Source organism: Melospiza georgiana, chromosome 9, assembly GCF_028018845.1.
Source record: "Melospiza georgiana isolate bMelGeo1 chromosome 9, bMelGeo1.pri, whole genome shotgun sequence".
In the NCBI taxonomy this organism is placed as follows: domain Eukaryota; kingdom Metazoa; phylum Chordata; class Aves; order Passeriformes; family Passerellidae; genus Melospiza; species Melospiza georgiana.
Window position 1 is genome coordinate 13266937 of NC_080438.1, and position 24961 is coordinate 13291897.

At 35.5% G+C, this 24961-nt stretch overlaps 1 protein-coding gene across 1 annotated transcript in view; it reads right to left on the bottom strand.

Moving 5' to 3' along the window:
- The window catches only part of LOC131087041 (loricrin-like), a 41846-nt gene that overhangs the window by 4182 nt on the left and 12703 nt on the right, over positions 1–24961 (bottom strand). Inside the window, exons 19-56 of the mRNA XM_058030400.1 lie at positions 24753–24785; positions 23247–23279; positions 22952–22978; positions 22778–22819; positions 22402–22437; positions 22030–22077; positions 21410–21439; positions 20234–20272; positions 19547–19588; positions 19301–19342; positions 18396–18434; positions 17828–17869; positions 15460–15501; positions 15318–15356; positions 14884–14925; positions 14743–14784; positions 14363–14404; positions 14222–14260; positions 13788–13829; positions 13647–13688; positions 13480–13521; positions 12971–13012; positions 12304–12342; positions 11270–11308; positions 10548–10586; positions 10261–10299; positions 9945–9983; positions 9644–9682; positions 8878–8907; positions 7418–7459; positions 6983–7021; positions 6121–6159; positions 5824–5862; positions 5421–5459; positions 5019–5057; positions 4410–4448; positions 3935–3973; positions 188–226 (exon numbers count right to left, since the gene is read on the bottom strand). Coding sequence (XP_057886383.1) covers positions 188–226; positions 3935–3973; positions 4410–4448; positions 5019–5057; positions 5421–5459; positions 5824–5862; positions 6121–6159; positions 6983–7021; positions 7418–7459; positions 8878–8907; positions 9644–9682; positions 9945–9983; positions 10261–10299; positions 10548–10586; positions 11270–11308; positions 12304–12342; positions 12971–13012; positions 13480–13521; positions 13647–13688; positions 13788–13829; positions 14222–14260; positions 14363–14404; positions 14743–14784; positions 14884–14925; positions 15318–15356; positions 15460–15501; positions 17828–17869; positions 18396–18434; positions 19301–19342; positions 19547–19588; positions 20234–20272; positions 21410–21439; positions 22030–22077; positions 22402–22437; positions 22778–22819; positions 22952–22978; positions 23247–23279; positions 24753–24785 — 1485 coding nt within the window. The remainder of the gene's footprint in view (positions 1–187; positions 227–3934; positions 3974–4409; positions 4449–5018; positions 5058–5420; positions 5460–5823; positions 5863–6120; positions 6160–6982; positions 7022–7417; positions 7460–8877; positions 8908–9643; positions 9683–9944; positions 9984–10260; positions 10300–10547; positions 10587–11269; positions 11309–12303; positions 12343–12970; positions 13013–13479; positions 13522–13646; positions 13689–13787; positions 13830–14221; positions 14261–14362; positions 14405–14742; positions 14785–14883; positions 14926–15317; positions 15357–15459; positions 15502–17827; positions 17870–18395; positions 18435–19300; positions 19343–19546; positions 19589–20233; positions 20273–21409; positions 21440–22029; positions 22078–22401; positions 22438–22777; positions 22820–22951; positions 22979–23246; positions 23280–24752; positions 24786–24961) is intronic.

Genomic DNA, 24961 nt, shown 5'->3' on the forward strand with positions numbered 1-24961 from the left:
ACAGTAACTCATTGTAACCAAATCTTTTATTCACCTTACTGAAACAGCTTCAATCCATATTACCTCCACTGTTTAAACTTAATAAAATGGCCAAATTAAAGTATCAGTTAGCATCAAGTAACTGACCCAATCTATAAAGTGTGTTAGGAAAGAGTTTGAAGTGATGGGATGGAAAGGGAATACTCACCTGCCCACCATACTGGCTGCCTCTTGAGGGGTAAGATCCCTATTAAAAAAAAAAGGTGAAGAAAATTAACAGCGGTTACTTTTCATTATTCTGTGCAAAGTGAAACATCACAGGACTTCTTACAGGAGATCTCAGTCATAATCTGGAAAGTATATTAATCTAAAAAGATACAGTAAAAGACTTCTGATCTAATGCCTCGAAGTTTTTCAACAACTGAAAGTAATAAATTGGGCAAACAGTCACAAAACACCTGCTGAGACTGTTCTGTTCCACAAATAAATGGATCAAAAGTGTCTTACATATGGCTCTATTGAAGAGAAAAAAAAATAGACTTTATTTGTGATTTTCTATTATGTCAGGCACGTTTAGAGAGCACCATGTGTATTATTGTAGAAACATTGTTAATATTACCAATTAGGTAGTTTGGGGGGAAAAAATATTTCCAGTGTTAAGAATCCTCTCCATTCTACGTGAGATTATCTTTTTAATAGAGTGATACTGAACACCAATGCTTGCCGGTGGAATAAAAAGCAATTAATTTTTTTACCATGGTAGAGTGAGACATTGCAAACACAGTAATACTAATGAAAATAGGCTCCATCTTTTGAGTTAGTCATGCATTTAACTTGTCAGCTATTTGCACTAGTAACATTTCTGAATCAGTGGCAAACAGTCTGCATAAGGTACATGCTTAATGGGAAGAGTCTTGAAGTGATCTGAAGAGGAAAGTAGTGTTATTGTGTGCAACACACCTGAATTTATATTTTTTAAGTAGTATCTATTGGCTTATTCTGTACCAAATTTTCCAAGTATTTAGTGTAAATATTAAAATAATCACTTGAGATAAGAGGCATTCTGAGGTAAAACAACTAAAATTATGATCTATGGAATTTCTTTGCATGGAAACTTGTTCGTCCTACTCTATTTTGAGTATACTCCAGCTACTGACAGTCCCTGTTTTCAAATATTTATTAGGAGTAAAATAACCCTAAAAAACTGGCAGTATATGTACTGCATATTTTTTCAGCTGATAAATTGCAAATAGAAGTAAGATCTTGAAAACAAAGAAAATTTGCTTGCCTGTCCACCATACTGATTACTTCCAGGATATGAGCCCTATAAAAAGAATGCAATTTTTTTATAAACAATTCTTTTAATAGCAACAAATTTTTAAATGGCAAAAAAAGATCCTGGACCTAATATAATATAAACAATACTCATCACACTGATTAACTGGCAGAATTTTACACAGTTACTAATGCAATGGCAAATGACTAATTATGCACACATCATATTGTTGATTTATGCAGTGAGATGAACCCTGTGAATGATTTTCAGTAATTTTTTAAGGTAAGAAAGCTTCTATAACTACAAAGTAACTACAAACCTTGGCTCTTGTATATAGAAGGACATAATTGAAATGTCAACTGTGTTTGAATAAAAGCCCCTGCACTCTCTGGAAGTATTTTACCTATCTCTGTGACTAAACTGAGCTCAGTATTTAATGGCTGCTGGCACAGATGAAAACCGAGTCATGTTTATACCTGAGGAACTAGTCTGTGTAAATGCTAGAGACAAACTGCCTACCTGTCCACCATGGTAGCTGGTTCCTGAGAAAGAGCCCTGCATTCAATAGAAACAGCAATGTTTACTCTGTGATAACTTCAGTGTCACACAGAGGAAATCCAAGAGAACAAACTGACCTATTGCAGTGTTGCAGTGATCAAGTCATTTACACTGCTTACTATTATTCTGATTCGTCTTGATTTTTATGCCAAGGAATATATGTGTATATATATATATATATATATATATATATATATATATATAAAATCTGTATATAAGTGAGTATTATTATTATTATATAATTTCTACTTATATAAAATCTAATTTATATGTTGTTTTCAACACTTTTGATTCTCAGAACTGGCACATATACCATGGGTTATATACTTGGGCATGTCATTTTGCTTCATTACACAGACCAGTAAAGAGAAGTTGTGATCCAAGCAATTTTTGACTACACTGGAAGAAAACCAGGTAACTGAGCCTCCTTCAGAAGTAAATTAACTTGATCTCAGCAAAATGGGGGGGTGGGGGTTGGGGGATGTTTTTTATATTTTTGGGTTTTTTTGGCTTTTTTTCCAGGAATTTACAAAGAAATAGGAAATATACTAGTTAGACAGAAAAATGCAAATAGCTTTAATTTTCCCAAATGTGTTTCTCTACCCCATTCTGAAAGCATTTGAAGCCAAGATTTTAATCTAAGTTTCACTAGTTCAATCGTATTGTTAATAACTATCATAAGAGCAAAGTCCAAAAGCCAACAGGTACACTATGAGATATTTGTGAAACAGATTCTTAGAAAAGTCCCAGGCCTCTCTTACAAACTGAGTAGCTCATTTTGAATACAATACTGTGGTTCCAAGTCAATTATTATTTTTGCCTTTAGCAGGTTCAAAATTAATTGCTCATTTTAGCATAATGTGGAAAAAGATTTCACCATACTTGACAGACAGAATTATTTCAAGAAGTGTAGCTCCTTGGGAATTTTCCAGTACTATGAATAATATATAAAGACAAAAAATACTTACTGGACCTCCACCGGGGCACACACACCCACCCTGTACAAAACACAACCAAACTTACTTTCCTGGGTCTATGATTGGAATAGGCCTCTGAATTAGTAAATCAAACTCATATTCTGCTACTCTAAAAAAATGGATTATGAAATACTACTCATCAACTTATCAAGCTCCATTTAAAAAGGAAGGTTTTTTATCTCTTCCCTGCCCTTTTAGGCTAGATGTGCACTTACTAATTGAATTTTAAAATAGAATCTTCTAGCTTCTCATTTAAAATTTACAGTAAAAACCTACTCACAAAAGGATAAGTAAAACATTCTGAATAGTAATACTGCTTATGTTTTTTATTTTTCCTTGAGGATACCAGAGCAATTAGAATTTCCCCAGGGAAGTGATCACAGCACCAGGCCTGTCAGAATTCAAGAAGTATTTGGACAATGCTCTCAGGGACATGGTGTCATTCTTGGGGTGTCCTGCACAGGGCCAGGAGTTGGACTGGCTGATCCTGATGGATCCTTCCAATTCTGTATACTCTATGATCTTATGGATACATGCAGTGCTCTTTGGATGACTTCCAGTGGAGGCCTATTAGGTAACTTCTACACTGGTAAAACTCAGAGGTGGCCAGGTGTTCACTATTCAGTGTCTCACTTTCCACATTCAGTCTGGATTAAATGTGTGACTGGAAACAGTTTTTGTGAAGGGAAGTTACACAAAGCAATTTGGGAGTGTATGACACTAGCAGAACCATACAGTGCAGATAAAGAAAACATACCTGTCCACCAGACTGCCTGACCCCTGAAGAAAAGCCCTGGAAGAAATAAGTAACTTAAGTACTTGTGTGTTACTGAGTAACATTCTCACTTCTCTGTGGTTCTCAGAATTTCAAATTGCTTCCATTTAAACATAACACAAAAAATTATCTTAAACCATGATATGTTGAAGAAACATTTCCATGCTGTGACATTTCCCGTGTCACAGGCCCCTGTGTCATTTGGTCTTAATGTGATCTGATATTCCAAACTCATACTTAGCAATCCAGCTTCAGTCTGGCTTAAAGCTATTCTATCTCAGAATGTTCCTTTTCTGCAAAAAATACCAGTCTGTTTTCCTGATGAGCTGTGTACCCAAACTGCAAGTACCATGAAAGTAGAGGTTTTACCTGTCCACTATACTGGCTGCTTCCTGAAGAAGCTATACCCTAAAGAAATGAAGAAGCATTTGTATTTGTTGCACATTCTTTAGCTCATGACCTGTCACAGAAAACCACATTTTTGTCTTCCTTGGATTTAAGTGCCACAGAGACATGAACATGTACTTTATAACCATACTGAAATCCACTGACAGCCTTTACAGTGGCTGCTGTTTAAACAGAACAATGAAGTTTGAATCAAAGTCAGCTTCAGGCAGGTGTGGGTAGTGCTGCTGCCCTGGACTGTGTGCTCACAGTAGCTTTCCATACCTTGCTGATGTGGTCTGACACAGCAGAGCCAGATTTTCAGCTATTCTGCCTAAACACTGTTTTGCTGTAAGACACTCCTTTAAAAAATATTCTGATTTTCACAAAAAAAGAAAAAAAAAACAAAACAAGGCAAACAATGGAGAAAACAGCCCATAAACAGAAAAATAGTTCTCACCTGTCCTCCATAAGGTCTGCCACCTGAGAAAGATGGACCCTGTAGCAAAGGTGCCAATTATTTCTCAAATCAAAAAGCTTTTTAAAGAGCTTTTAAAAGAAGCACTATTTTTTTTCTCTGTTGCGCAATGAAAAATGTCAGGAAGATAAACACTCAGCCTATTGCTTTATGTGTCACTCCATATTAGAGGCTATACCTCCAGGCAGCACCAGGATCTCTATCTGTCATCTTTCATTTCACAGGGGCATGAGGAGTCTTATTAAGTCCTCACCTTCTCCCTTCTTCCTATTTTTAACCATACTGCTTTTCAGATATCAACTCTGATACTGCATTTTTCTGAAGGAAATGGTGTGGAGGAGGGAGGAATCTTCTTCCTTACTGTTAGAGATAAGAAACCTTGACAGCAACAGGGCAGGTTGGAGGGTAGAACAAGGCCAGAACTGCATTTAAGACAACAGAGGCAGCAGATCCCCACAGTTTTGGTATTGCTTCAAAGCATATATCTTTAGATACCTATCTTTTATTAGATAAACAGATTTTTTCACAAAGAATTTTTTCAGTCAATATAAAAGTACTAAGTTTTGGTGTAGAATGAGAAGAGATTCTCACCTGTCCTCCATACTGGCTGCCTCCTGAAGAAGGTGAACCCTGAACAAAAAAGAATTGAATAATCTCTATATCCATATCGCTGAACTCCTTTAAACCATGCTCCATGTGAAGGAGTACCCAGTTTCCTTCCCTCCAGAACTATCAGTGGACTGAACCAGACTTGCCAAAATGGCTGAGGCTCATCTGCATTTACCATGGTGCATCAGAAATTCCATCTTAAAAACTCTGCTGTGGCTTGGGACCCCATACATTTATAGCCATCATATACTTAGCAACAAATTAGATAAAAAATGGGCAGAACCCCCCAAACCAAACCCCAATCGCCTTAAAATATTCTTGTACTCAGAGGACTGCCAAATCTCTTTGATAAAGTAGTAAATGCTACAAAGGAAGAATATTTACCTGTCCACCATATTGGCTGCCTCCTGGGGAACGTGAACCCTGAAAATAAACAAAAAATGGAAACTGAAACCTTTTTACACCTGCTTCATAAATGCATAGAATCATTTCAGGAGGCTTTAAAAATTATGGTTAGCTTAATAAAGTACTGATTTATTTCAGAGAGACATGATATCTAGTCCTGCAGATTTCAAGAGTCAGTTGAGTCAGCCAAGTATCTCACATCCTATTTTTTCTTAGTCTTAGATAATGATCTTCATCTGAACTTGTTTTGTTTAATTACAGTAGCATCACAAGACTACAGAGAAAGATTTATTGAAGAGATTTTAGATTAAATTAAAGCTAAGATAGAGTCAGTCAGGTGGACAGTAAATAAACTACAAAAATGGGGACTATTAATGCTTACTTGTCCACCATACTGGCTGCCTCCATAAGAAGATGACTCCTGGAAAAAAATTGATAATTAGTTATTTCTGAATATCTAATGCATGGAAAGAAGTGGCAAAGGCACCTATATTTTGGTAGAGTGTTTGTGTGTAATTATCCCAAAATAAACTCTGTTTTTTTGTCTTCCTTGAATTCACAATATTACCACAGAGTATAGACCACTGCCAATTTTCTTGATATATTAAACTGAGGTCCTTAATATGAGTCAACTATTTATTTAAAAATATAATATAAAATATTAAAAGTAAGAACTTACATGTCCTCCATACTGGTTAGCTCCAGAGGAATATGAATCCTGTAAAGAATACCAGCTGAGTGAATTACCTGCAGTAGGATTTCCTTAAATAAAAACATGACTCTGCCAGGATGACAGGAGCAAGAGAGCAAGGTAAGAGGGAAGACAGGTGAGCAGGGCTTTCAGAATGTTTTAATAACTAGGATTTCAGTTGAGCAAGCTAATTTGGGAAAATACTTGAGATCCTTAGCAAGGGTGGAAGGCGAAGATGTAGTGCTTTGTTTGTGTGACATGTTGGAATGGCTAAAGTGAAATTCTGTCCTGTTCTTTCTCTGCTCACTCTGGAGAATGAAGTTTTTAATTTGGAAAGCTGAATGCTAGGGCAGAGCTAGCAGTAAAATATTACCTACCAACAGGACTCTGAAAACCAAACTAAGAAAATTTGCTGAAACCTCGTACAACAAAAGGTCTCTTTAAAGAGGGGAGATAGGATTTTTTTTTCTTTGTAATGGAATTAGATCAAATAGGAATTCAAAATGATGCAGTTTGATTCATTCTTTCTCCACACTTGTTTGGTTGGTTTTTGTTTTGGTTTTTTGTGGGTTTCTTTTTTTTGTGTGTGTTTTTTTTTGTTTTGTTTTGTTTTGTATTTTGTTTTTTTTTTTTTTTTAAGCTTCATTTTGCAAGTTTCACAAAGTCAGGACACTTTTGGCTAAAAAATCCATTGTTATAATTTTTAGGACATATCTAACTCAATGATGAATTTCACTTGGTGGGCTTCTGTTCTTTTTACCCAGTTCCTATATAAAAAATGAATTTAACTGAATGAATTAACAATCATTTTCAGCAGTGGTAAATAATTCTTTTTGGAATGAATGCTTACCTGGCTATTGTAGTGGCTGCCTGCAGAAGAAGATGTGCCCTGGGGAAAAAAGAGCAGTAAAATCACATAAATCCATATCCTTGGGGGATTTTTTTAATATAATTCCAAGGAAGCCAATAGAATTGACTCCCAAAGTAAATATTTGCACTGTTATCTACCTGTGTTTGTAACAACATTTTTCATTGTAAGACTTCTCTTTGAGTGAAAACTATTTCAAATGGAAAGGAAAACTGGGAGCGCTGCATGAAAGTTCTGTGTGCATTTTTTAGTTACAATTAAAAAGAACGTACTGTGTGTATTTTTAATTGTAACCAAAGTAGGTTATTTTCACAAGTGTATGACTCCTATTAGGCACTGACTCTTTTTATCCTCTCTAGCCATTATATTGATAAAGCAAACAGAGAACACTCTTAAAAGCTGATGAACATTTCTTACATTTGCAGAGGAATCACTTCTGACTAAAGTAGGGGATCCACCCTATAAAGGAAAACAAGAAAAGAAAAATTAGTCTTTGTCTTTGGTCATAAACTATAAATGAAACAAAACCTTAGAATGTCTGTTTCATGGCACTTCAAAGGAAGAATATTACAGCCTGAAATCAGTTACACTTATACTTCACTTACTTTATCAATTTGCCAATAGATAAAATAGCCCTTATTTGGTTCAGAAGACCATAAATCATGAAGTATCATATTGTATCTACCTATAATTCATTGCTTAGGAAATAAGAGTATTTCCAAGGTGCAGGAATGTCCTTTACATGCTACATGTTGATTGTCCACATATGAATTGCTTTGAAAACAGGGATTACCCTATTGCATAGTCCTTAAATAATTTCAAATGGACTTAAAAGCACAAGTGAGAAGTCGCTCCATTTTTTGTTTTGTTTACATATTAAATTTTGTAAAGCTTGATTTTTGATACAAATTTTTATGATTGGCAATTTTATAGACTGGATATTATTTTAAGTTTCATGATAGGTCTTTTGTCAATTAATTCTGCTATTTAATGCAATCTTTTTTGGGCTTTTTGAGAAGAGATACACATCTTTGTAAATACTGTACAGCAACTGACATCACTGCTCAAAGATGCAGCTCACTGCCAGCTTTGGAGCTTCCTGGCTTTTATTAGAAATAATGTGGCCATCAAGCAGCCCTAGGGAAGGGATTGTCCCCCTACACTGATTGGGCACTGATGAAGCTGCCACTTTGAATCCTTGCTCACTTTTGGGCCTCTCAAAGAAGGGCCTTGAGGTGTGGGATTGTGTCAAAAAATGGGAAAGGGGCTGGGGAAGGGTCTGGAGCACAAGCTTTAAGAGGGGCAGCTGAAGGTGCTGGGGTTGTTTAGCCTGGACAAAAGGAGGCTCAGGTGGGTCCTTATTGCTCTCTATGACTCCCTGAAAGGAGGTTGTAGCCACGTGGGGACTGGGCCCTTCTTTCAAGCTACAAGCAATAGAATCAGAGGAAATGGCCTCTGGCTGCTCCAGGAGAGGCTCACATTGGATTTTAGGAAACAATTTCTTCACTGAAAGGATTATCAAGTACTGGAGAGGTTGCTGGGGAAGGGGCTGAGTCACCAGCCCCAGAGGTGTTGAAAAGACCTGTACAAGGGGCACCTAGAGACATGGCTATGTGGTGACCTTGGCAGTGCTGCGTTACTGGTTGGACCTGAGGCATTCTCCAACCTAAATGATTCAATGATTCTGTAACACTGAATCTTGGCATGATAAGAAATAACTTCTACCATATCAGAACCATCTAACTCACCAAAGGAACAATTAATGTAAATTTTGGAGTACATTAAAATAATTAAGTTGGAAATAAATAGGATCTCACATATTTTTTCAGTTAAATAGTTTAGTAAAAGAAAATGTATAATGAACAAGTAGCACTTACAGAATTTGTCCCAGAACAATCACATCCACCCTGTAAAGAATGCAGAAAGTGTTTAAGATGTCAAGAGCACAGGACTGAAATGGGTCCTAGCTACAACTCAAATTACTTCTACCATCCCAGGCACGCAAACCATAAAGCCACATTTTAACTGCCCAGCTTCTAGCACTGAGTCTGTTTCATCCCATGCAACTGTTCCTGCACTTATTGCTCTGATGGGGCAACAAAATGCTCATTTTTTATCTTCAAATTTTCTTACCTACAATTTTTACCATAAAAATAATATAATACTTTTTACCATAAAAATAATACTCAGCAAAAGGATGAATACAAAATTCTGAGTAATACCATAGAAAGCAATTTTTTTTTCTAAACAGGCCAGAGCACCTGGAGTACATGCAGTAGTTTCATGTTACAGATGATACAAAAAACAGGTGATTTCTCCTCAGATAAAACTAACTGAGAAGTGGCCAGGAGTTCACTATTCAGTGTCTCACTCTACACTTTCAATATGCATGAACTTTAGTACCAAAGCAGGTACAGAAGCTGACATGCATGTGCCAAACAATTACTGCTGGATGCTCTTGCTTGCTGGATGTCCAAATAACAAATGGCAAAAGAAAACTATGTGTTGCTGAGGCTTTGGGCAAGAAGGACAGTTCTGTTTTCCTGGTGAAGGAAAACAGTTCTTGTAAAGGAAAGATGAGATAAATAAATTAGAGTCCCTGACACAAGCCTAGCTGAAGACTGTGGAGAAAGAAGTTCGTACCTGTCCACCAGACTGGCTGCCTCCTGAGGAGGATGAACCCTGAAAACATTACATTCTTGTTTAAAGACTTTTCTGTGACCCGTGCGTTTAAATACAAAGTAACGTCTTTTACACTTTTAACTGTTTCAAAAGTTGATATTAGTTGAGAACATAATTTTATCTATAGAAAGATCAATGAGGATAAAATAAACCACAGAGTAGTCTGGAAACTTAGGTATTGCTAATCTGGTAATATTTTCTTGAAATATGTACATTGGGGGAAAACCCCTCACAATAACGGTGAAGAAGAAAAATTTCCCACCTGCCCACCATACTGGCTGCTTCCAGATGAGTATGAGTCCTGAAAAAAATAAAAATCACTTGCTTTATATTTAAAATATATGAAGTAATGCAAAATATTTATTACTTTCATTTTTCCTGATGTTAAAACATCAGTTAATACAGTAATTGTATTTTGATTACTCTACTTGCATTTGGAATTTTACATAGAGCTATGTAAGGAAGAATGAACAAGTCTTTTTCATTCACAGATTAAAAATTGCTGTAATACAATATGAGGCCTCAAACTTTTGTTTGATTAATACTTCAGGCCAAAAATACAAAGATTTAGTATTTACCTGTCCACTGGAGTAGCTGCCACTTTGAGAAGATGACCCCTGCAAAAAGAAGACCCGATTTATTTTTGTTTGAAATGGCTTATGGAGAACAAGACTGTTCTACGCACAGAATTTTTAATTTTTTTATTCAAACAGTTTTCAATTTGATTTCACAAGGCATGATTCCAGATGTCATGAGAATTTCTAGGAAATTAATGGATTGGTGTCATTTACTCATTGGGATAATTTTTAAATAGTACAGCCATTTTGAAAGAGAACTGCAAATAATAAATAAAATAGATGCTTACATGTCCACCTGACTGGTTGCCTCCTGGGGAATAAAAATCCTGGAAAAATGTATTTAAAATGAAATTACATCGAAAAACCAAACCCCAAAAACTGGACAGATCAGAGTGGAAGAAAAACACTCCTCCTTTCTTCTCCACATGCCTTAATTTTCTGTCATGGATTATTCAAGAAAAATTAAAAAAAATCTACTGTCTTTATATATAAAAGAGCACATGCCTTTCATGATTATTGATAATTGCTCTTTTGGTGGAAGATATCTTTAGGATACAACAGTTGAAAGAGTTAAATCTCCAACAAAATAATTTCTCAGTCTGTGTCATTAGAATAAATACATTATGTGCCATATAAAAATGATAGGAAAATGGAAGCCTTCAAAGTAAGTCATACAGCACAACAAGCAAAGGGTTGCATTTAGAATAAGTGCCGGAAAAATCATGGTATTGAAGCTCTTTGCAGTCAATCAATTATTTTAAAAGTGCAAGGACCTGAACAAGTGAATTGTGCTATCACATTTGTGATGTGAGCTTGAGATTCAGGAGCAGACCTCAGCATCAGCTGGGATTTCTAGCAGTGCTTAAACTCTTTAACCATATCCTCATTCCTGATGGGCTTGAGGGCTTTCTGTCCCACACTGGAACTGCCTCAGGCTTTCCACAGGAGCTGTAGTTCAGGTTTGTCACTGGGCTGGCACCTGGCACTACATAAAGGAGTGATTGCTTACCCGTTCACTCTGGCGGCCACCAGACGCTGAGGAGGAATCCTAAAAAAGACCAGAATCTGGTTATTGCCATGGAAAATATTACTGCTTCTTTCCAAGCAAGGGGGGGAAGCAAAGGGAGGTACTGCTTGTGGGAAGGTTGAAGATGTAGGCTGTAGGATAAGCAGTCTGCAAATTCTTTCTCAGCTCATTTCTGGAGAATGGCATTTCTTTCTTTTGAAAGCTGAATCCTGATATAGTGAAATAAAGGAATGAGGTCACATCTCAATCTATTTTATGTCCTCCAGAATGTTTCAGGGGAAAACATCAGCATTTGCAAAGCTGTCTTGATTTTTCAAAGACCAAAATGTGGTACACATCTATTGTTACACTTTAGTTTTTTTTCAGAGGGCTTCTTGGACCCACTGTAGTATCATATTTTAGCTTTCTTGAATATCCATAAGAAGATTTGGTTCAGAAACTGCATTGAAGCTATTGACACAGTATACTTGTGACTAAAGTGCACAGCTGAATTTGTAATTATTTGCAGAGAGCAATTTCCTACTAACCAGGACCCTGAAAAAGACTTAAAAATTGTGAAGTCTTATAACAGGCTTTAGCAGAGTTAATAGAGTATATACTTTAGTCAGTAGAAAAGGCATCTTTTAAAGAAAAGCAGGCAGTTTTCACCACACTACATGAAAATAGACCATTCCTGTGCAATATGTAGTTGAAGGAACTTGAATCATGTGTCTGGAATTGGAGAAACAGACAAAATGTAGTGCTAATTTGGGACGGAAAGAGAAGTAGTCATATAAAAATATTGAGTTTTGATAGAAATCGTGAAATAAAAAGAGCTTTCTTTGTAATTGCTACTTCTAACAGCAAATTAAAAAAATGTTTGATTGTTAGAAGTTGGAACTGTTGTAACTGCAATTTTAATTTGTGAAGTTCTTATCATGTATAGCACAATCACGTGACATCAGTCCATGTAAGCATCTAGATACTTTAGAAGGTAGTGAATGAAGATATTGATATTTTTGAGAAGAAATGCTTACACTATCTTCAGTTTCACTGGCTCCCATGGCAGGTGAATCCTGTAAAATAATGGAAAAGCATTTATTTTCATGTAAAAAATTCTCTTACATGTTCTTAATTGTGGGGTATATAAAATAGAAGAATAAAACTAGCTAAGTGCTTAGAATCTCAAATTTTACCTAAACTAGGGAATGTGCAAGAAAAGAAAAAATATTTAACTTTACCTGAAAAAAGGCTTAAGCAGAAGAGGCTGGGAAAAACCCCTCCTTGCAAACATGCATTTTTATAGGGGAGAAACTTTTCAATGAAGTTAAATTGCAAAGTTATCATTCTTAATATTAAAAAATCCCATTATTTAAACTTTCAACAGCTTCTGCATAAATAAGGTATGTAAAGTAAATGCATGAAGTATTTTCCTTTTGAATGAGCTAACATATGAGCAATAAAGTTGTTAAAGCACTGAATAGTCACAGGGCTAGTCACAGCGAAAAACAGCATGCATAGTGCATCATGTTCTCTGCATTATGGAAACATTTTGAGTTGTTACAAAGGAAAAGAGAAAAAAAAGTTAAAATGGCATTTTCATGGTCATGGTCACTTAAAAATAACTGAAGCATAGAACCCAGTACACATAAAAACCAACACAGCAGGTTTAAGCTTTTGATGTAGGAGACAAATAACATTTACCTGGCCGTAAGCCTCAGAACCACTATATACAGAAGATCCACCCTGTTCAGAAAACATAAATAATTTTCATATTGCAAACAGGTGCTGCCTTTTTTTTTCCTCTCTCCTTACTGTAGGGATCTTCTCGCAGATTAAAAAAATATTATTATTTACTTGCTTATCAGAACTGTTAAGCAACTGAGTTATGTGCCTGTACAATACTAATGTTACATGTTTTTAAACACAAATTCTAATTCCACTTTTAAAGAGACCTCCATCTTGCAGGTAACTCAAAGCTAGCATTGTTGAGAAGAATAACCCATAAAGGTTGGAGGCACCCCACCTTTTATTGCCCTATAAACTTTCAGGCTACCTAGGTAAAAGTACATACAATTCACTCATTCCTCAAATAAAAGATCACTTTCATTAGTATAGTGAGAGCTGAAGTACAGATATATCTGTATATTTACTTCACCCAGGGTATTGGCCCTCAGCAGCATTTACACAAAGTGGAAAAAAAGAGTATTTACCTGACCATATGATTCACTGTTGCCATCATAAGAAGACCCTCCCTGCAAAGAAAATTTTAAAAAGCTGATTAATTTGATTCTTCCAAGAAAGTGTTTTCCATCTTTCGAGTACAGAACAGGCGGAAAATAAAAGTCTGTTATCTCTACAAAGAAGACAGAGCACCTACCTGTCCGTAAGACCCACCAGGTCCATAGTAGGAAGGCCCTCCCTGCAGAGAAAACAGAAATTTACTGCTTTGTAGTTAAATGTTTTCTCAAAGAATACTTTTAGGCTGCTCCTGAGCAGGCACAGTGACCAGAATATTTACCTGGTTACCAGAGTAAGAACCGTAGGAAGAACCTGGGCCACCCTGAAAGGAAAACACAGACCAGCTATTTTCTTGCAGATGACAGTTTAAATACCTGCACATCTGGTTCTCACTTTACCCTTTCTCTCAATTTTAAGCTAAGTTTTATGTGCCTAAGTAAAACTCAAGACCATTGTTTTTAAAGTGGAAGAAATCTTCAGGCAGTAAAACTTGCTGAAATTTGAATTCTGCAAAGAAACTGCGGAGACCATTCTATACTGTTCTGTGTCAAGCTTCACACCACCAGGATACATCAGGGTTGATTTAATTTTTCTGCTCTAAGGGATAACAGTCAGGTCTGAAATTTAATATGTCATAGCACCCACAATACTGGCAGTGAAGGAACCAGGAGGATGGGAGTCTGTATTCTCTGGTGAGGGAGGAAGAGCTACTACCTGTCCATAGGATCCTCCAGGGTAGTAGTAAGGCCCTCCCTGTGCAGAAGACAGAATGGGTTACTGGTTTATATCTGGCTATTCCTTCAGGGAAGGTTTTAGGTGGAGTTTCTGAATAGGGCATTTTATCTGAATGTTTACCTGGTTACCAGAATATGTGTTGTATGAAGAACCTGGGGCTCCCTGAAATGAAAACACAGACTAGCTATTTGCTTGCAAACAGGATGGTGTAAATACCAATGGATCTAAATCTCAATCCAGGGCAGTACTCTTAAACAAGAAGGAGCTTCATATCACTAATTTTTTAGTTAGATGGAAGATCATTCCATGGAAGCTGGAAGTACAATTTAGTCTTTTTCTCTGACAGATTGCATGTTGTAACGTACAGACAGCTGATAGAATTATTAGGTGTTGTGATAGAGTGAACTCTTGGGTGTCATATTTCACAGCAGCCACTATATTGAAGATATGGGAATGAAGATAAAAGTCTGTTATCTCTACAATGAAGAAAGAGCACCTACCTCTCCGTAAGATCCACCAGGTCCATAGTAGGAAGGCCCTCCCTGCAGAGAAAACAGAAATTTACTGCTTTGTAGTTAAATGCTCTCTCAAAGAATACTTCTAGGCTGCTCCTGAGCAGGCACAGTGACCAGAATATTTACCTGGTTACCAGAGTAAGAACCGTAGGAAGAACCTGGGCCACCCTGAAAGGAAAACACAGACCAGCTATTTTCTTGCAGATGACAGTTTAAATACCTGCACATCTGGTTCTCACTTTACCCTTTCTCTCAATTTTAAGCTAAGTTTTATGTGCCTAAGTAAAACTCAAGACCATTGTTTTTAAAGTGGAAGAAATCTTCAGGCAGTAAAACTTGCTGAAATTTGAATTCTGCAAAGAAACTGCGGAGACCATTCTATACTGTTCTGTGTCAAGCTTCACACCACCAGGATACATCAGGGTTGATTTAATTTTTCTGCTCTAAGGGATAACAGTCAGGTCTGAAATTTAATATGTCATAGCACCCACAATACTGGCAGTGAAGGAACCAGGAGGATGGGAGTCTGTATTCTCTGGTGAGGGAGGAAGAGCTACTACCTGTCCATAGGATCCTCCAGGGTAGTAGTAAGGCCCTCCCTGTGCAGAAGACAGAATGGGTTACTGGTTTATATCTGGCTATTCCTTCAGGGAAGGTTTTAGGTGGAGTTTCTGAATAGGGCATTTTTATCTGAATGTTTACCTGGTTACCAGAATATGTGTTGTATGAAGAACCTGGGGCTCCCTGAAATGAAAACACAGACTAGCTATTTGCTTGCAAACAGACATTTACATAAGTGACTCTACTGTGAATTTCTATTCTTTCAAATAAAACTTTACAGCAACGACTAAAACAGAATGCTGGTTTGTACTTTTTTTATAGATAAGGAAATCTGTAGCAGGTTCTGTAATTTTCTGTTCAGGTTAAAACATTTGAAAGTACTACTAGCATTTATTTTTCCTTTTCTAATCTCAGGATCCTATGTCATACCTTGCAGACTCCATGTTTTTATAGATGATCATTACCTTGATGGCCTTTTTAAAAACTGCCAGAATACGGGACTTTCAAAGTGTAAAGAGTATTTAGGAGAGCATGTTTTTCAGCTCATCACTTAAAGGGGAAGACTATTTACCAGTTCCTGACATTCACTATAACTGCCATTTCCCCCTTCTATAAAAACAGGGGAAGAATTATTCTATGGTTAGACTGCTTCCTCTGAGACTATTTGTAGACTAAGATCTTGTTTTTAAATAAAGCTTGGAGAAAAAGCAGAATAAATGGAGTGTGAAGTATTTGGGGATCCACATACATTTTTCCTTTGAAACAAGATGGTTTAAATATGTGTAGCTCTTGACTCTTAATTTATAATATTCTCCAGGTTTAAAGAGACTGTTTTGTAACTCGCAGCTTTTAAATCTAGAAGAAGGATTTTTGCAAGAATTTCTCAAGGAATTAGAATAAACCGAGTTGGAAGGGTCCCAAGAGGATTTTGAGGTTAAACTGCTGGTCCTGCACAGGACCAGCCCCAAGAGTCACACCATGTGCCAGATGCTTCTTGAACTCTGTCAGGCTTGGTGCTGTGAGCACTGCCCTAGGAAGTAGACCACTCTCTCTTTTCTGTAAGATTTAGGAGTGGTAGTTTATGTGCACATATACATCTACCCAGAGCTTGCTTTTTAATGTACCCTGTCCTGGCCGATCTGTTTACATGCTACTGTGAGAACTGTAGCTGCCATGTGTAGAGGGCCCTGGACAGAAAATGAAGATAAGGCCATGAAAGCAAAGATCAAATCTACTGCTACATAATGTATCATAAACTAATTTGATCAGCTGATACGATTGCAAATTGGAAAATAAATCTCTTGTGCATCAAAGTTGACACAACTGCATTGAGAACTGGTTTTCTAATCTGTCCTATTTTGATGTCTTATTTTCTTCAGGTTGAAAATTTCCTTCAGTTGATAGCAACTAAATACACTCTCCTCAACCAAGCTGTGCTGGATTTCTGTTAAAAACTTTTTTTTTGCAATAATTAAAGCATGCAAAGAAAAATGTTTATTAGAATGAAAAAAACTTGCATAAGGGTCTCCACCTTCCTTATAAATGGATTTTTGTACAATCATGCAACAAATAAAAAGATTTTTTCCTCAATGAAGTTTCATTATTATTTATTTTAATGGACTAGTTTATATTTTAAAGCATGTAAACCATGATTACTGCTTAGTCTCAATTAGATGAAAGAGGTGGTATTGCATCTGACCAAAATTGCTGTTGCTGTATTTTAAGTTAATAAGTTCAGAAAGCAGTAATTTCTTTATACCATTAGTTTGTTTAAATAGTGTGGGTTTTTTTACAGAAAGAATAATTAACAAAATGTTTCTTGTTGAAATTAAAAACTCTACACCATTCAAATTGGTTTATGTAAATATAGCTTCAATAAAAGATTCAGGGATACATATCCTGATAGAAGACGGGTTATTTTAAAATCCAAGGTGACTTTAAAAGCCAGGAGCCTGGTAGAGCTAGTCTATAATGTCCACATAAACACATTCCTTGGCCTTTTTCCTGGACCAGAGGCATTGCCTAAGAGAAAAGTTTATCCAGTGCAACTGACATTGAAATTTCAATTATTCTCTTTATAGGAAGGAACAGTTTAAATGTTGATTTAAGAGATTATTTCTTGAAATATGTATCAAATTTTGATAATTTTATTCCCAGTATTTTTATTATTGCACCAGTGAGAAAGACAAGGAAACTAAGCTGGATGCAACTAAGTACTGTGGTTACTGCAAAGTATATTGACTGGTTTTTGAACACAATGAATAATTGGCACATAATAGTTAAGTGACAGAGTATGTGGATCACCAAGAACAGTTACAGAAAATTAGTGGTCAAATGGTAATTATGAAGTTAAGTGGAACTTATTCTTTCATTTAATTGTATACAGTTCTACCCATATTAAGGAAATCACCATTAATATTTAGTGTTAACCAACTGGCCATATTTACAGGTGATTGATTCAAAGCACTTCATTATGTAGAAGGAAGTATAAACTCAGAAATATAGTTACCGGTCTATGACCACTGCTTCCATCAGGACAAATGCAACCACCCTACAAATTAAAAAAAAAAAAACAAAAAAAAAAAAAACAAACAAAAAAACCCAATTATTGCTTTGTGAAAATTTAAAATAAAATCTTATTTCAGTTGCAAAACTGTTTAGGGAAGAAAGTCTGTGAGACTATAAAGAAGGTATGACTTCTGTACCTAGAACAAATGAGGGGAAAGCACAGATGTGTACTGTTAACATTTGCTTTGGAAGTCAGGCTGATAATGCATCTCCCAGTGGGATGTCCCAATGACAGATGCCTCAGCAAGAGAGAAGTATAAGGTAGTGAGGAGAATCCCATTATGCTATCACCAGTAAAACACGTTATGTTGAAACAGTGCTAAAAAGTCATCTCAGAGAGCCATTTCTGATAAATTTAATATGAATAGGGCCACTTCATTTACAAATTAATGCATATCATCACCAATCTTCCATGTAAAACTACTTAAACTCTGATTTCTGAATTTAATTAGTTTAATTAATAGGAATCTATCTGAAGAAGACCAGTTAAAAATAAGAAAAATCCTGACCTGATTACTTGATCCACTGGTTGCAATAAATGATCCGCCCTATGAAAAAAACAATTATATTTTTTTAAAGCATTCTATTAGAATCTAAAGTACAAAACTATTACAAACTCTATTACTTCCTGCACCAATTAACATAACCTGTTGGATTTTTGCAAAAATATAAATTAGGATGAAACCTAATTAAGCAACTTGATAAAATTCACAGGAAATGGGCATTAGGGAAACTAATTAAGAAAACTCTTACCTTCCAGAGCTCAGAGATTGTCTGCAATGCTGATTTAAACTCCAAACTCTCTGAGACAGAGGACTATGCTACTGTTAAATCTACATAATGCTGGTGTAGCAGGATTTCAAACCCCTAGGATGGGTAGCAATCCAGGATATTAAGAAAAACAGAACAAGGTGCCACTCTGGATCAGTTAAATTTCACATAATTCTCTAATATATTCTCTAATACAGCATATATTCTGTATATCCTTCAGAACATGGAAGTTGGACCTAATTTTGTAACAGAAGTACTCAATCCCTAAAATGTACCTTCTTAGCAAATGCAAAACAAAACAATTATATGTATGACCATTGCAATGAAGAATGCAAGGATGTTTCTAAAATAAGAATCTGAAAATAAGTAGTTTGTGCTTTTCAGACTAATTTTACAAAATGTTATGTAAAGAAACACCTGCAATTCTTACCTGGTTAGTGGGGTGAAGGAACAGAAGAAACTGTATTTTCTGAGCCTAATATCATTATTTACAACTGTGCAAAATTACAACATTATAGGGAAATGCTGTCAAATCAAAATAGCATCCTTCAGCACAAAAAAAATACTGGAACCTAACTTTCAAAATGATCTATAGTTTATCAAAAGTCCCCTTGATATTATGCAGTTGACAGTACATTATTACCTGCATGTCAGAGTGGCTGCTGTTTGAAGGAGAAGAGGCATTCTGTGAAGAAAAAAGAGACTCATATCTGTAAGGGTAATAAAATAAAATACATAGTTCTATTTGGGAAGAAAGGCCTAACCCTAAAGAGAATTAGTTGTTTTTTGTGGACATTAGATCTTTCTCTTTTTTTGTAGGTAATACACAAGGAGCTAGAAGCTTACTACTACCAGCAGTTGTTCAAAAAAATGGACAGGAATGGTTTACCTGTACATCATAGTCTCTTCTGCTTAGAACATGTGATGTGTCCTGTAAAAGAATAATAACATTTACAAAGAGGAGATGAAAATTCTGTGATCACCGATAGGTATTTTTTTCTTTCCATATTATTTATTTATAAGAGCACTAGACCCGTTATTGTGTGCATTGAGTAGGTATGCATTATTATAAAATAAAAGACTATTTGCTTACAATTTTTATAAGGCTACTACTGAGTCTGGCTTGCAACTATACAGTAGAGATATCTGCATCTCCTATTATGAGCATAATAAAATAGGAAATTTTATTGTTCCTTACTTATTATTCTATCTTTCTTCAGCTAAAATGTTAGCTGTCCTTTGTTTGTATGATACTCATTTAATTTTAACTTTAGCTTGGACCAAATCTGTATGTGCTTAATGAAGAACAGGAATTTGAGCTAGGCTATACTTCAAAGCATGATTTTCATGTCTTTTTCTTTTTTTTTTTTTTCTCATATATATACTTTCTTTAAAGAGATTCATCCAAAAAACAAATACCCAAGTAATTTTATTTTCCTTTTCCCTCATGCAGGAAGATATTGACTACTATAAACATGATTAGGGAAAAATTAGGTATATTTAAGACAGGTTAGGTATAGTTAGGTCTAAAATCCTACAAGCAGGCAAAAAGTAAAAGAAGAAAAGTGTTACTTACTCGGGCAACAACAACTTTCTTCTTTGCACAACCAGAACGCTGCAAAGGAGCCACAAGATTGTTAGTACCTTATAGCTGTAGTTGTCTACACTAAATACTTTAACTAAAATCTACTGCTTCTTAGGGTGATATTTGGAAAAGGAAGATGTCCAGAGATTTTGTTTTATTAGCAGTAAGATTCTTTAAAAGCATATTCTTTGTCTGTTTTCAGTTTATCTCTTTCAACAGAAGTTCCTGCTTGGGGGAGTCTCCGTCATCCCTCAGCTGAACCACTCTGGTTTAGTACACAATTTGTATAAGGATCCTTTCTCTCTCTCTTTTTTTTTACTTTTTAGCATTCCCCATCCTTCTTTGTGAAAGGCTTTAGATGCCAACTCTTTTACAAAGCAGTCCAGCCATACAGACTGGATAGAGATAACCAAGGGAATACTAACGTATTTCATGTACTAAGGAGGAAGTGAGAAGGCTGCTAAACAGGGCTTGCTGATGAAGGATTTTTTTTTTCAGAACATTTTTAATTGAACCTAATGCAATGAATTCAAGAGGAAAAACAGGGGAAACAATGAAGCAGAATAGTGAATGGCTGAGAACTAAAGAGGCAAGTAGCTGATGACAGAAGGTTACTCTAGATGGCAGTAAAATAAAAAGCGGCTGTGACGGATGGAAACAGCTTTTCTGGGAACAGAAACGAGTAGAGAAAATGTAATTTATTTACACATAAATTATTTACACGACACTGCATTTGCTTGGTCACAATCTATTCATGGTAATCACTCTTTCTGCTTGTAGGACAGAGGGAAAGTCTTGACAGAGAGAGTAATACTGGGTAATACCAGGCACAAATGTTACTTTACAACAGCAGCATGTAAGTGACATTAAATCTGAGTAAGTGAGAAAAGCTTGACATGGCTACATGCCTCGTACACAGGTGATTAATGCCCAAATTTTCCAGCCAAAGTGGACATATTATGAAGAAAATATATTAGTATATATTCTTAGAAGTATTGTGTCCTTTGAAGTAATTGTTCAGCAGCCTTGAGTACAGAGAAATAATTAACTTTTGAAGGGTAGTATAAAGCAATCATAGGTGCACAGGTCTGATATAGAAGTGTTTAGTAACTAACATTGTCATTAATCATTAGGATTTGAACACTACAGAACAAACAAAGTACTTACCTGATTATTGGCACTATAGGTAGTGTCATTCTGGAAAAGAATACATTATTTCCTTTTTTAAGGAATTATTTAAATAAAGCAAGCTTAAAGAAAATTAATTGTTTCTGATATTGCATACAGACATAACAAAAATCACTTTTGCTCCCATTCTCCACAGCTTTGTCTAAATTAGTTTGAAATTCTACCACTGCAGTCTGAAAAACGCTGTAATAACAATCTTAGAACAGTACAAATGTAACATGAAGAGCAGTGGAATATCTGTCCTTTCTTCTTGCATTCATTGTATGTACTTAAAGATTTTCTTGCAGGTGTTTTTTTAACTAATGTAAAATGTACCTTTAGATTTTTAGAAAAATGTCTGTTTCTGCAAAGCCATTAAATTGTTTTTTTCATATTTCATTTCATCCAGTTAAATGCATTTAAAAGCATTAACTGTATCTGTAAACATATAGTGACAATTTTCAGCAAGAGAAAAGACAGTTGCTAAAACAGCTGTTAGTGTGGGAACTCAGCATTCTTTCTGGATCATTCTGCTCCAAAGACTGCATCTAGCAGACCAATATTTTCTCATCTACATGAAAAATGTTGTGATGAAAATATGTTAGAGAAAGCATACTCACATCATCACAGGCGTTGGGATTGCTATCATATGAGGAATCTTGTGACTCCTACAAGAACATCAGATACCAGTTATTTCCTCACAAAAATGAATTGCTACAAATACACTTTCATGTTTACTCCACACAACAGAAGAGATGCTCATGCAAGGAAGAAGCTGAATTAAATTAAATTAGGATCTTTATCTGAAAAAAAGGAGTCAAATCTATAGCTGCAATGGCGGCTGACAGAAAATGTTCCAATCCTCAAAAAAGAAAAAAACCCAATAAAATAAACCCAAATCACAGAAAGCACTGAAACAATTATGTTTTATTAGTTCTTTTAGTTGATGTAGGCACTAAAATATTATGTAACTAGGAGAAAGAACTACTTACTTGATTATCATAATAGGTGTCTGACGATGATCCACCCTTTAAAACAAACAAAAAACTCAATCAAAATTGGAGAAAGCTACAATATAGAAAACCTGATTTTGAGCAGAGGCTAAAGTTTATATGAAGTGATGTATAAGTAGTGAAATAGAGTATTACTTACTTGGCCACCACCATAGTTTTGTGAGTAGGATCCATCCTATAAAACAAACAAATATAAACTCTACTTCAGAAGAAACTGTGATTTGGTTCAGAGGCAGTAAAGCTGGAATAAACAATTGCCTAGAAGTCCTTTGAACAAATACAATTTTCAAGATATTTGGATAAATTATCAAATATTATAAAAATTCTTACCAGGAGAATATCAAGGTCTGCCTACCTGGTTGTCACCATAATTTTGGGAGGATGATGATCCACTCTGCTAAAAAAAAAAAACCAACAACAAAATAATTAGAATTTACATCATTTACATCACCATATTGCCCATAAGATATTGATCAGTCATCATAGAAGTTAAAACCATCATAACACCTTGTTGGGAGGCAATACTTACTTGGCTACCACCATAGTACGAATCACCCTGTGAAAACAAAAGAGCAGCAGTCATAATGCTGGAGAGCTGAATACAGCTGTCCTATGTTGCTGAGTTCTATGGAAATTCTATGTAACTTCCAATTTTATGTAAGTGGAATTTCAGGGCTGATAAGAAGTATGTTTGCAGAGAATGAGTTACAGACTGGACATGGAGAGACTCTGCAAGAGTCTATATCCCCATGTGTAAGAAAACTGTACTGTGGATTAGAATTGCTTTAAATGTTTTTACCAATGGAAAATAAAGGTCTACGTACCTGACCACCCTGTGATCCACTTTGTGATCCACCCTGTAAAGCAGACAAAATGGCTTTAGACACTCACTGTTTGACCATGGAATATTTTTGATGAAAGCTATGATACTTGCTTAGGAAGAGTAAGAAGCAGAGGAGATATGCAATATGGATATAATTTCTAATGTAACAAGCATAGATTGCCAGTAATGCAATGGTAAATACTAGATGAGACATAAATCAAGGAACCTCAAACATGTAGCTTTAAGTAATGTCTAGTGCACAGATGAGCTCCATTCTGAACACTTTCTACAGAATATATCTTTTTTTTTTCTCCTACAGAAAACCTAATTTATACAAAGGGAATTAATTTATACAAATTCTCCCAGTAGCATTATTATACAGGAAGCTGTGACCTGTGAGATACAGTGGCCTTGAGGAAAAGGTTTTCAATAAAACACTCAGTATGTTTCAATGTGCCCTCTTTAGAAGAGGACTGTAACTCCTTCCAGTGAAATCAGAGGGACATTTGTAGAAGTATTAGTGTCAAAAGTGCATAATAAGAACAGTGAAATACTGAATTATTTAAGTGACTGGGATATTTGCTATTCACTAAAATGAGACCGAAGCTTCATTCAGAACAGTCAGAGAAAAAAGAAATTAAAAGTATCATCTTTCAATATTCTAGAAGATTTTAAAAAAAATTTAACCATTTTCTTAAGTCTTAAAAAGAAATAGGTCCTCTTAAAAAAAGTTATTATAAAATATATACCTATTAAATATATAATTCTATCAAGTTACAATAATTCATTACACACAATGAATTGTATATACTGTACCACATAATAATAATACATTGTATCAACATCTATGTTGTTTGCATATTTATAAGAATAGTATATATTTATATATATATTGCTAAAACACAGATAGATTGTTGAAGCAATCTATCCAATTTTTCTATTTCTTGTGACAACTCAGTAAGAATCAAAAGAAATATTGTGAATAAAAAGGAAATAATCTGTGCCATTTTCTGCCTAATTTTTAGCATCACAGGGATGAGTTATTTAAACATAGGTGACATCTCTTAGGTTAGTGTTTTGTAGAGCTCCAACACTTGAACTTGCAACATATACACATCTATAGCTCACTGCACAATCTTTTTTTCAGGGACTTCAGGTGAAGTCCTAAAATATTTTCTGGCTTTTGATAGGAAAAGAGAGGCTGGTGAGCTCCAGCCCTGATTTAAGTCATGCCAATTAAGTAACTGTAGCAGACTTCTTAATTCCAGAATCTGGCCTTAATGTCCTATTTAATTAGACATTTCAAAATATAATGCTAGGAAAAAGGGGCATAAAAGGCTCCAAAGTCCTTGTGATATTCCTGTGTATAGGAAGACAGTGAGTTCTAATCTCAAAATTTGTAAGATTACATGGATTTGTGCAATATGAATCTGAATTTGGTACTAATTGAGTTAGTGGCAAAACTCATTTCGGATGCATCTTAAAATAAGAGAAAAAGTCCATTTACCTGGTGGCAGGGGTTGCTATCATAGGAGGAACCCTGTCAAAAACCAACCAGACAAAAAAGTAAATGCCATTTTTCTTTCAAAGTAATTAATTTCCTTAAAATTTCCTATGTGGGAATTAGTGTAACAAAATTCAACATATAACTTTACAGAGGGTGAGTTTAGTTTTACTTAACCTTTTAAGTGTGTGGCTTTATCTTCTGTCACTCTC